Raw genomic sequence first — 12,526 nt, forward strand, 5'->3', positions numbered from 1 at the left:
AGATGTGGAAGCTAGATTTGTAGCAGTGGAATGTATTTGGAATTTAAAGAGAGTGTTGGTAGTCGGACTTTATGCACCTAACGGTGCAAAAGAAAGCTTCTTTGAGGATTTAAGGAAGCATTTAGACGATCTTGCATATGACCAGATAATTCTTGCTGGAGACTTCAATGGAGTGACAGACTTGGAACTAGACAAAAAGACTACAACGGCACAAAAGAAAAGAGGACTATTACCAAAGCTTTTTTTTGAGTTGATTCAACAAGAGACTCTTGAAGATGTATGGAGGAGAGAATATCCTAAAAGCAGACAGTTTACTTTTTATTCTGCAAGGCATTCTACACTATCAAGAATTGATATGATCTGGGCCTCAAAAGACTTAGCATTATGGACTAAGGAGGTAGAAATAATGCCTATGGTAGGCTCAGATCACAACCCAATTATGTGGAAATTTGGAAAAAAGAGAAAAAGGAAAGCATGGAGAATAAATGAGGACTTGTTACAGGAAAGAGAGAATATGGAAATACTGAGAAGAGAGACAAAGTTTTTTATACAATACAACGTGAATAAAGAAGTACCAACCAATAAAGTTTGGGATGCTTACAAGGCGGTTGTAAGGGGCATACTAATGGACTTAAATGGTAGAGCAAGAAAGAAGAAAGAGGAGAAAAGACAAGAGATTGAGGAGAAAATAAAAGCCAAAGAAATACAGCTAAAAAAGAGACCAGGGAAAAAGAAGGTATACCAGGAAATTAAAATACTTCAAGAACAGCTAACAGCAATGAGCAATAAAGAATTGGAGTGGAATCTCAAAAGACTGAATCAAAAAGCGTTTGAGGGTGCTAATAAACCTGGGAAGTACCTGGCATGGCAATTGAAGAAGAAAAGGGAAAAGAAGATAATAAATAAAATTTGCGAAGATAACAAAACGTATTTGGAGCAGGCTACCATTAGTAGAGCCTTTTATAAATTTTACGCTAAGCTGTATAATAAAAAAGAAGTAAACAAAGAATCATATTTGGAGAAAACCAAACTTCCAGAAATCTCGGAAGCTTGGAGAAATAAGTTGAATAGTGAAGTAACTGACGAGGAAATAAGTAAGGCAATACAATCTGCAAATCTAGGAAAGGCGCCAGGGCCAGATGGACTTACGGCTAAATTCTATAAGACAATGGCTAATGAACTGGCACCATTCCTAAAAGAGGTGATGAATGGGGTTTTAAGGGATCAAAGGATTCCAGAAACTTGGAGTGAAGCGAATATATCATTGATCCCAAAAGAGGGCCAAGACCTGACTAATGTGAAAAATTATAGACCTATATCGCTACTCAACAATGACTATAAAATTTTTGCGAAGATATTGGCGGAGAGATTGAAGGGGTGGCTCTCGGAAGTCATAGAGGAGGAACAAGCAGGCTTTTTGCCAGACAGACAAATAAGAGACAACTTAAGGACAGTGATCAATGCTATTGAATATTATGACAAGCGTTGTGACAAAGAGGTTGGTTTCTTCTTTGTAGACGCTGAAAAAGCGTTTGACAATTTAAACTGGGACTTTATGTTTGCCACTATGGAAAAGCTACAATTGGGAGAAAGATTCATCAGAGCAATTAAGGAAATTTATAGAGACCAGACTGCAGCAATCGTGGTGAATGATGAATTGACCAAGAAATTGACGATAAGTAAAGGAACAAGACAAGGTTGCCCGTTATCTCCATTGTTGTTCATTTTAGTATTGGAGATTCTGATGATACAAATACGTCAAGATGATGAAATTCGTGGAATAAAAATAAAGGACTATTCATACAAGGTCAGAGCATTTGCGGATGACATAATGTTAATTGTAGAGGACCCATTGGAGAACATGCCAAGAGTGATAGATAAGATCAAGGAGTTTGGAGACTTGGCAGGTTTCTTCATTAACAAAAAGAAGTCAAAGATATTATGCAAAAATATGACTAAGCAGAAACAACAATTGTTAATGGAAACAACGGATTGTGAAGTAACAAGTAAAGTGAAATATTTGGGAGTCGAATTAACTGCAAAGAACATAGATCTATTCAAAAACAATTATGAAAAACTATGGACTCAGATAGAGAGAGACTTGATTAAATGGAATAGATTGAATTTGTCATGGTTGGGTAGGATTGCAGCAGTTAAGATGAATGTGTTACCAAGAGTAATGTTTTTGCTACAGACAATACCAATCATCAGAGACTCCAAACAATTTGAAAAATGGCAGAGGAAAATATCAGATTTTGTTTGGGCAGGCAAGAAGCCTCGAGTGACAGTGAAAGTTTTACAAGATGCAAAGGAAAGAGGCGGAATGCAACTGCCCAATCTGAGACTTTATCATGATGCAATCTGCCTAGTTTGGTTGAAAGAATGGATGACATTAAAGAACAAGAAACTATTAGCCCTAGAGGGATATAAAAAAATATTTGGATGGCACGCATATTTATGGCATGACAAAGTAAAGGTCAACTCGATGTTCCTGCATCACTTTGTTCGGAGAAGTCTATACATAATCTGGAAGAAGTACAGAATTTATCTACAAGAAGGAACCCCTTTGTGGGTGGTTCCATATGAGGTGATAGACCCGAGAGCTGTTGATAATGAACAACAATGTTTAACGTATAAAGAAATAACTAAAACTGAAGCATCCAAACTTAGAATAAAGACACAAGAGGAACTATCACCTAACTACGATTGGTTCCAGTATAGACAGATCAGAGACTTATATAATTCGGACTCTGTAAAGGGAGGTATACGAATAGAGAATTCGGAACTAGAGCAGACCCATCTTAAAGAAGATAAGAAAAGAATATCCAAGGTATACCAAGTACTGTTGAAGTGGTATACCGAGGATGAGATAGTTAAAACACAAATGGTGAAATGGGCTATAAACTTTAATAAAGAAATAACAATGGAGGCATGGGAATACTTGTGGAAAACTACAATGAAGACAACGACATGTATTAATATCAAAGAGAACATTTACAAAATGATCTATCGTTGGTACATGACACCAAAGAAGATTGCGCTAGGGAATTTGAATACTTCTAATAAATGCTGGAAATGTAAGAAGCATGAGGGCTCCCTCTATCATATGTGGTGGTCGTGTGAGGTAGCCAGGCAGTACTGGGGGGAAATAATAAGAGAAATGAGTGAAATTTTACAATTTCAAATTAATAAGAACCCAGAACTCCTGCTACTGAACTTGGGAATGGAGGGAATTCCAGCCCAACACAGGACGTTGATATTTTATATGACAGCAGCAGCTAGACTTTTGTATGCGCAAAAATGGAAAGTACAAGAAGTGCCAACTATTGAAGATTGGACTTACAAATTGCTGTATATGGCTGAAATGGACAAGATGACAAGAAAACTGAGAGATTTGGACTCAGGGCAGTTCAACACAGACTGGGAGAAGCTGAAACAATACCTGGAGAAGAAATGGGAGGTGGGAGGAAAACTGTGGCAGTTTGAGAACTACTGAAGTATTGAAGTAGAGGGGGGAGACTTTACCGGGGGGGGAAGAGATAAATGTGAATTAATAAGCAGTCAGATTAATAGATTGACATATATATAGATATATATAGGTTAACAAACAGAACATAGAGAAAATAATTAATTATAAGGACTAAATATAAGGAGCGATTAACTAACAATATTTTCTTTTTTTTCTGACAAGTTTTGTACCAAACTGAATGTCTGAAGATATAGATGGGTCAAATTGATTGACTACGTGAGGAGAGATATATAGAACTATTATAAAAAGATAGAATGAGTAATATATATAGAGAATAAGTCAAATTGCTTGATATAAACGAATGTATGATCTATATGGTTTATGATATATAGAAATACCTGAAATTGAAAAATTGGGATAAATTGTTTATCTAAGATGGAAACAAAGGCTTACAGTTTGGGCATATAATGTTAAAAATAGTTAAGGATGTACTGCTTAGAATAATGGAGAATATATATTTGTTTTAGATAGAGGAAGCTAATAAAAGTAAGGGAAAGGGGACAAAGGGTTGGAAAGCTGTTGGAAGTCAACAAAAAGGGGGGGGGAAAGGGAGGGGGTTAGAGATGAAAAAATTGGGGAAAATTGAATGTAAATGTGGAAATAATGGATTCTAACCCAATAAAAAATTTTCAAAAAAAAAAAAGAGAGAATACATCAGGTTAGTAATGAACATTGTGGTTACAACATACAGACAATCATGGCATGCCTGTACAGAGACACGACAAAGCTCAGCTATTAATATTCTCTGCATTGAGAACAATTTTACGCAAGTAGCGATTCTCTCATGTGCTGTATGTATTAGCAACTGCACACTGTGCCCAAGGGAGGATTGTTCCTGTTCTAAGGGGTAGGTTTACCAAGTTCCCAGCGGTGGCAGGGGATTAGCTGGTGAACAGGAGGGAAATGGGGGCAATGGGCAGTGTCCCAACACATTAATGTCACTCTCATGCCCCTGGAAGTCACATCAGCACATCGCCAGGGATGTATTGATGTCACTTCTGGCGCATGAGTACGTTGTCAGAGAGGTCCTTCCCACCTATGGATCTCCCACCAAGCCTAAGGGTCACACTAAACATGATGGGAGCAATTCTGTGTATTTAAACATGAAATTAATCAAGTTACATAGAAAGAGGAACACACACACCCATTTTAACAATAAAAACTTTGTGTGGTTATAGTACGCTAAATCTTCCCCTGCACTCGGCTTTCATCCTCACGGTTGCCCTCCCCAAGGGCTTTTTCTCCTCATCTAAACATGGATAGTAGAAATGAGATCCGCTCCATGAAACACGCTTTTGGCAGGGAGATTGTCCAGTATGCAAGGGGAGGGTTTAGCAGCCCTTCATTGTTAAAATCGACCCTCCCAGCCACCCCTAGACCCACTCAGCCACTTTCTTTCCACTTGGTTAGGAATGAATTCCAGAGGGGGAAGCTGCGATCTTGAGAGACTAGCAGCCAAAATGCACCGCAAGAGCTGGTGTGTCATGTGAACCAGCCCCAGCTCAGATGGTGTCATTGTGAGTCAGCTTTGCCAGTGGATGTGTGCATGTTGAACTCTTTTATGGATCAACCTGTTGGGATATCATTGGTTGCCATCCAAAAAATGTTTTGTTTTCTGTTGTAAAGGGGAGGAAACCCAGAAAGTTTTAAGCCACAGTCTGGAAACACATTGACGGATACATAAGAGGTTTCGTGCCCTGGGATATGTTGGACAGGACCAGTGCATACCGGCTCTGGCATGAAAACCTGTGTCTGAAACCCTTAGTGCAGTGAAACCAATACATCTTAACTGCCTTGCTCCAACTGCTGGACAGATTCTGATGTTAGCTGGATCACTCCAGTCCCGATGGTTCAGAGAAGCGTTTCGCAAAGCTGCACAGAAGCAAAAAATGTGGAAAATTATCCCGTAGGTCCTTTTTTTGGACATTCAGCAGCTCGGCCAAAACTCACTACCACCTCCTGAAGAATCTTTCCTTCTCTGTTTAAACATTTTTAAAAAGGTTTTAATAACATCCAGCCTGGCAAAGGGTTCTATTCGCCTTGAAAGCTTGCACACTGTTATGTGCCATTTGGTATTATGAAGATTGTATTCCGATCTTTGGATTTTACTTTGGGACCCACATGGCTTGCTAGCAATTTCTAGTAGTATTGCAATTTCTGTCTTCCAGCCCAAGGTCGGAAACTGTTTAAAAGATCTTGATTTCTTTTGGTTAGAAGTTTCTCTCCTGCATTTAAATTATGGCATTGACCTCAATTGTGAGGCTTTTTTGTGATGCAGACACTAAATTATGCCATTAAAAAAAAAAAACACTTATCTTTAAGAATATAGCATACACATACAAATGTAAAAGAAAAATGTAATTACAGCTACAGGCTCCAAGTGTAGGAAAAATAAAAGTGAATAAATACATCCTCTGTCTCCAAATCTAAAAACTTCTCTCTGTTTAACGAAAGCATCTAACGGAGGGCAGGAAGATGTAGATCTCTTTCACCATACTTGTAAAGAGTCCAGTAGCACCTTTAAAACTAACCAACTTTACTGTAGCGTAAGCTTTCAAGAGCCACAGCTCTCTTCATCAGATGCATCATCAGCTTTCTTCGTCAGATGCATTGCCAGCTTTTGAGAACCACAGCTCTCTTTGTCAGATGCATCTGATGATGCATCTGACGAAGAGAGCTGTGGCTCTTGAAAGCTTATGCTACAATAAAGTTGGTTAGTCTTAAAGGTGTTACTGGACTCTTTACTATTTTGCTTCTATAGACTAACACTGCTAACTCCTCTAGATCTTTCACCATACTTGCATACAGCTCAACTGAGAATCGCCTCCCTGGGAAACATTTTTTAGTCAACTGCGCGTATTCATTTTCCACTTTTTTATTCAGGATCCCAGCTCCTTTGAAAGTTCTTTGGAGGTGAAGCTGAAGAACCCCAACTTTCCACTGCACAGTGAGTTCCCAGGTTTTTTTTTTATAATAACAACAGCAACAACATTCAATTTATGTACCACCCTTCCAGACAACTTAATGCCATTCTCAGAGCAGTTTACAAAGTGTGTTATTATTATCCTCATGACAATCACCCTGTGAGGTGGGTGGGGCTGAGAGAGCTCTGAGAGAGCTGTGACTAACCCAAGGTCACCCAGCTGGCTTCAAACGGAGGAGTGGGGAATCAAACCCGGTTCTCCAGATTAGAGTCCTGCCGCTCTTAACCTCTACACCAAACTGGCTCTATGCAAAGGTCTATGCAGAGGTCAAAGGGACCTTCTTTACACCATCTTACAGCAAAGCTCTTGAGTTTGAGCTCCTCGCTTTTGCCTGTAACATGTCTGCTAAAAAAAAATGCAAGAAAGATCTCCTTGGCTCTGTTAAAACCCTCAGTGCTTTCAAAGGCATTTTGGTTCACACATAAGATTCAGTGCTCTGTATGACATATATCAAGGGCAATATGCATGTTCATTGTGGCTCCGCGCTTTGCTTGCCAAAGATGTGAACCACTCCACTGAAAAGCATTGCTTTTGAAGTGAAACGGAATAGAGGGAAGAACACTTCAGCCAGAATCCTACCTAAAGTTGGGACATTTGCTAAGCTGTAGTATTCTCATAAGTGGAGGTTTCAGTTACCTTTTTATCTCATCTTTCCTTGGGGTCAGCAAACGTGGCTCTCCCTTCTGCATGCATTTCGGAGAGGTTAGCTTGAGCAAAAGTGACTGTCCCAAAGTTGCCCAGTGAACATCAAAATTGGGTGGGGACCTTTGGTTCCAATGCTATGCTGCAATGGCATGTATTCTGCATGTGCTCAGAGGCACACACGCTGTAGGATCTTGTCCCACCCACCCCCAAAAGGAAGCTTTGTCCCCATGAAGGTGGAAGTCTCTCTGTCTTTGCTCAAAGGCCTTTCCCTTCTAGTTCTGGGGTCTAAAAAAATAAATAACATGGCAGATTTAAAGCAAAGCCCAGGCCCCTCTGAACTGTCTCCATTCGTTGGGACAGTTGCATGGCAGGGACGTGTCCTTGGACTTCACCCTTGACGCTTCCCTCCAAGAAGCTGTCAGCCTAGCTTATCAAATTCCCAGCACTTCCTTCCAGTCCCCATCTACTCTCTAAGCTTGTGTTTCCTTTCATTCTGCCCCCCACCCACCCCCAGATGGTGGCCTTCTGCCATAACCACATCAGTGTTGGGCTTAAGTCTCCCTGACAATGGTTTGGGGGGGCTGAGAACTAGGCCTGACCTTCAGGAAGCTGTGCATCATGACCCCCTCTTAGCCTGAGCTTGTGATATTGAAGGAGAGGGTAAGACTGAGGGGGCGGGGAAGGGGACAAAGCCACGTGAATAAAGGAAGTGGAGCTGAAGCCAGTGTAAACAGTCTTGGCAGGAGAGGAGATGGGGATCGGACAATAATTTTTTGACACAAGACAAGACCAGACAGGGCACATCCTCTCCCCCTTCCTGTCCTTGGCTTACATGTGTTGACTCTTGGCTGTCTGAAACACAACAGGCCCCCTCAGTCCAGTCCAAGGTTCCGATCCCAAAAGACTGTCCGATTTTTCAGGCCGCTGATAAAGGGAGAGGAAGAAGGAGCCAGATACCAGGATGTAGGAGAGACAAGGAATTGCCTCACTCAGAGGAGCCAGGCCAACTGTCTCTCCCCACAGCCCACTCCCGGGCTGGCAGCAGTTCCCCATTGCCTCACTTGACAAAGGCCTGCTGTTTGAGAGGGAGAAGGCATATGGCATGAGAGGTCATCGTTTTTGTTAAAAATATGGATACCTGAAGCAAGGTCCTGTAGCTCAGCGGTAGAAGATCAGTTGAGCATACAGAAGGTCCCAAGTTCAGTCTCCAGTTAACAGGTAGTAGGTGATGGGAGACCTCTGCCCGAGACCCTGGAGATCTGCTTTTGGTTTGAAGAGACCAAGGAGCTGACTCAAGTCATTTCCGCATGTCCCAACATTGCGCAACACTCACGGAACGAGGGGGTCTTCATGGCGCGATTTCTGACGTCGTCACACCATGATCTCGTTTTCGTGGTGCCATGATGTCAGAAATCGCGCCATGAAGATGCTCTTGTTTCGGGAGTGTTGTACAACGTTAGGACATGCAGAAATGACCTCAATATAAGGCACCATCGTGTGCTAAATGATCATACAAATTGCCTTCTACTGGGTCTACCGATAGTGAAAAACAATTGTGAAAACTTATGAAGTTAACCTACCAAATGTGATCGATCATTTAATAAAGCATTTAAATTCCACATCCAAAGCTGCTGCTATATGTTTAGATCTGGAACTGAACCTTTGAATAGATTGAGAAATAAAGATTTCTACTACTTGCATTTCTCAGCATGCTGTTTTGGACCTTGGGACTGTGACAATATATGGACCAGTGCAATACTCAAACTATTTATGGATATACTTATGCAGGGCTTTTTTTCTGGGAAAAGAGGTGGTGGAACTCAGGACCGCACAATAACGTCACTTTGGGTCAGCTGGAACAAGGAGGGAGTTTTTTAAAGTTTAAATTGCCCTTGGCAAAAATGGTCACATGGACAGTGGCCCCGCCCCCTGATCTCCAGACAGAGGGGAGTGTAGATTGCCATCCGTGCCACTGCATGGAGGGCAATCTAACCTCCCCTTTGTCTGGAGATCAGGGGGCGGGGCCACCGGCCATGTGACCATTTTCAAGAGGTGCCGGAACTCCGTTCCACCACGTTCCAGCTGAAAAAAAGCCCTGTACGTACGTATTTACAAAATGTATTTATGAATTGTATATGTATATTCCCCAGAGGACACTCTGATCAGGGGACAAACAGCTGTTGGTGGTCCCTGGCCCCAAGGAGGCACACCTAGCCTCAACTAGAGCCAGGGCCTTTTTGGTCCTGGCTCCCATCTGGTGGAACGCTCTGTCCGCTGAAATCAGGGCCCAGCAGGCATATGGCTGAAGCTGGTCCTCCGCCGGCCTGGAAAAAAGAGGTGTATAAATCTTAACTCTCCCTGTGAAGGCTGTCCACCATCCTGTTTTAAATGTGTTGTTTTTAATGAACGTGATTTTTAATTGTATTTTTAATATGTTGTTATCCGCCCTGAGCCCGCTCGCAGGGAGGGCGGAATACAAATTTGAAATAAATAAAATGTGGGATGCTGCAAGCACTAGCACTTTATTGTTACAAAATGGTTTGTTAAAGGTGTACTTTCATATTGTTCTGGAGGTTGACTCAATGTATATTTCTACACATGTATAATTCTTGTTATTTGACAAAAGCATATGATTTTGACATAGTTGTGATTTAAATGGTTTATTAAATGTTCAATCACGTTTGATGGGTTAACATAGTAAGTTTTCACGATTGTTTTTCCCTATTGGTAAGCGTTCTAATCGTGATACTCTCTGTTTGAATTCTGCTCAGTCTACTCAGCTCAGTACGGGGTCCTCTGGCTGGCAGTGGGCTCTCAGGCATCTGAAGGCTTGCTACCTGAACTTTGTTAACTAGAGATCCCAGAAACTGAACCTGGGGGAATACATTGAATATCTCCTATTGCAGTAAAATAAAATCCCCACTTCGTAGAACTTTCAAAGCAAAATACCAGCTGCCTGCCAATCATCTCAGCTCTTTATATTCATTGGCCCAAATACTAGAAGGTGAGAGCTGCTCTTCTTCCTGCCGTCCGGAGCTTGCCTGCATGTTTATCATTGTACCTTTTTTCCCTTCTCTTTTTTCCATGAAGCTGACAATACAGGGAGGGGGCTTGAAATATCTCTGACGCACCTAGATTCCCTCCGCACCGCCTCTTTTCCTTGTCCTGGCAATGGATTTATAGTACCCAGAATAGATGGAGGGTTGAACTTCCTCTCGTTGCTCAATCTGAGGACGGGCCCTTGCTATTCCTGCCATAAATTCTCCCAGTAGCTTCTCCCTCCCGCCACTTCTGTTGGTAGCAGCACATTTTCGGTAGCCTCCCAGAGGTCATGCGTGTTAGCAGTTCTGCGACAGGCTTAAGCGTGGCTGCAGCTCTCTGCCAGGCTCCACTGGCTTCATCCCAGAATGGATGGCTTCCGGCCTCCCTCCTACCTTGCTCTCCTCCTTCCTGCCACTGTTTTGCACGACTCCCTCTGGACGGCAAAATAACAAAGCAAGGAAAGACTTTTGACACAAACCCAGCCCCAGTGGGGATTCACCCAGCACATCGGACACGTCTGCCGCAGCAAAAAAAAAAAAAAAAAAAACACACACACCTTCCTTTTTTTCACACCCGCAGTGAGAGAGGCTAAAAATGTGTCAATTTGTTAACCAGAGGAGGTTCCACAGCAGCTGATGTTGCAGCTTTTCAGTCCACATGGTCACATGAGAGCCAGTTTGGTGTAGTGGTTAAGAGCACGGGACTCTAATCTGGAGAGCCGGGTTTGACTCCCCACTCCTCCTCTTGAAGCCAGCTGGGTGACCTTGGGCTAGTCACGGCCCTCTGGAGCTCTCAGCCCCACCCACCTCACAGGGTGTTTTGTTGTGGGGAGAATAATAACATACTTTGTAAACTGCTCTGAGTGGGTGTTAAGTCATCCTGAAGGGTAGTATATAAATCAAATGTTGTTGTGTATATTCATATGTGAAGGCAATGCTTAGGAAGTGGTGACTAGAGCCAGTGTGGTGTAATGCTTCAAGTATAGAACTTGGATCTGGGAGGCCTGGGTTCGAATTCCTTCTGCCATGGAAGCTTGCTGAGAGAACTTGGGCCAGTCACACACTCTCAGGCTAATCTACCTCACAGGGTTGTTGTGAGGATAAAATGGAGGAGAGGGGAGGAATGTGAACCTCTTCGGGTCCTCATTGGGGGAAAAAGTGGGGTACAAATGAAGTAAATAGAAACAAAATTCTGTTAGTTGCTTCCTTATTTGTTTCTATTTACTTCATTTATACCCCACTTTCCCCCCCTAAGCTGTGATCTGGGATGGTCCTGGTTCAAAGTTTACCTCTGTCCTAAACTCAGTTCATGGGATTTAAGAAAGCCATCATCTCTCAACTACTTCCTCTGTCATTTACAAAACAGGGATAACAAAACTGGCGTACCCAGTGGGACAGTTGTATAGGTAAAAGAGATCATGTGAAGTGCTTTAAACACTGAAAGCCTTAAATAAATGCTAAGTATGATTATAGCTATATAACTAAATTTTAATTCAATCAATCAAGACTGTAGAGACATTTTCAATGCTAAATTTTTGCCATGTTCAAAGGCAGTTGAAATGCAATTCTTGCCCATTTTAGATCAGGGCCACAGCATGTGAAGAGACTAGGGATAAGCTTCCCCTTTCCCATGCCATTTTCCTGATCTGAAGCAGTCCTTGGAAGTCAGCATTTGCCTTGTTGAGGAAGGTTAACATGTACTGATGGCCGGGACTTTTTTTCTGGGAAAAGAGGTGGTGGAACTCAGGACCGCACAATAACGTCACTTGGGGTCAGCTGGAACAAGGGGGGAGTTTTTTAAAGTTTAAATCGCCCTCGGCAAAAATGGTCACATGGCTGGTGGCCCCGCCCCCTGATCTCCAGACAGAGGGGAGTTTAGATTGCCCTCTAGAGGGCAATCTAAACTCCCCTTTATCTGGAGATCAGGGGGCGGGGTCACCAGCCATGTGACCATTTTCAAGAGGTGCCGGAACTCCGTTCCACTGCGTTCCTGCTGAAAAAAAGCCCTGCTGATGGCTAAACATAAGTTTCCCCAGTAGGCCAAATACCAACTTCCTATGGCTATTTTAGGTTGAGAGAATGGGGGGGAGGAGTTGAATTCCCCTCTTCCCTTGTACTGCAGTCCCAATCTGAATTAGGCTCCCGCACACTTGGGAACTGAGTTCCTGGCAGGGAACTCCCAGAGTGCATGTGATACAAACAGAGATGGTAGCTACGAGGACTTTATAACATGAGAATCAGCACTTAGCCTGAGCGAGGGAACAACTAGACCAAGGTTACTCATCATGACCTCGATGCTAGAATTAGTCCAGCACTCTTAACCACTA

General features: G+C 42.4%; 1 protein-coding gene across 2 annotated transcripts in view; it reads left to right on the forward strand.

Annotated features, from left to right (window-relative positions):
- ENG (endoglin) overlaps positions 1 to 12,526 on the forward strand; it is an 89,372-nt gene that overhangs the window by 67,692 nt on the left and 9,154 nt on the right. For both annotated transcript variants that reach the window (XM_054997636.1, XM_054997637.1), the window contains exon 13: positions 6,413 to 6,476. In XM_054997636.1, the coding sequence (XP_054853611.1) occupies positions 6,413 to 6,476 (64 nt within the window). The remainder of the gene's footprint in view (positions 1 to 6,412; positions 6,477 to 12,526) is intronic.

This window comes from Eublepharis macularius, chromosome 14 (genome assembly GCF_028583425.1).
Source record: "Eublepharis macularius isolate TG4126 chromosome 14, MPM_Emac_v1.0, whole genome shotgun sequence".
In the NCBI taxonomy this organism is placed as follows: domain Eukaryota; kingdom Metazoa; phylum Chordata; class Lepidosauria; order Squamata; family Eublepharidae; genus Eublepharis; species Eublepharis macularius.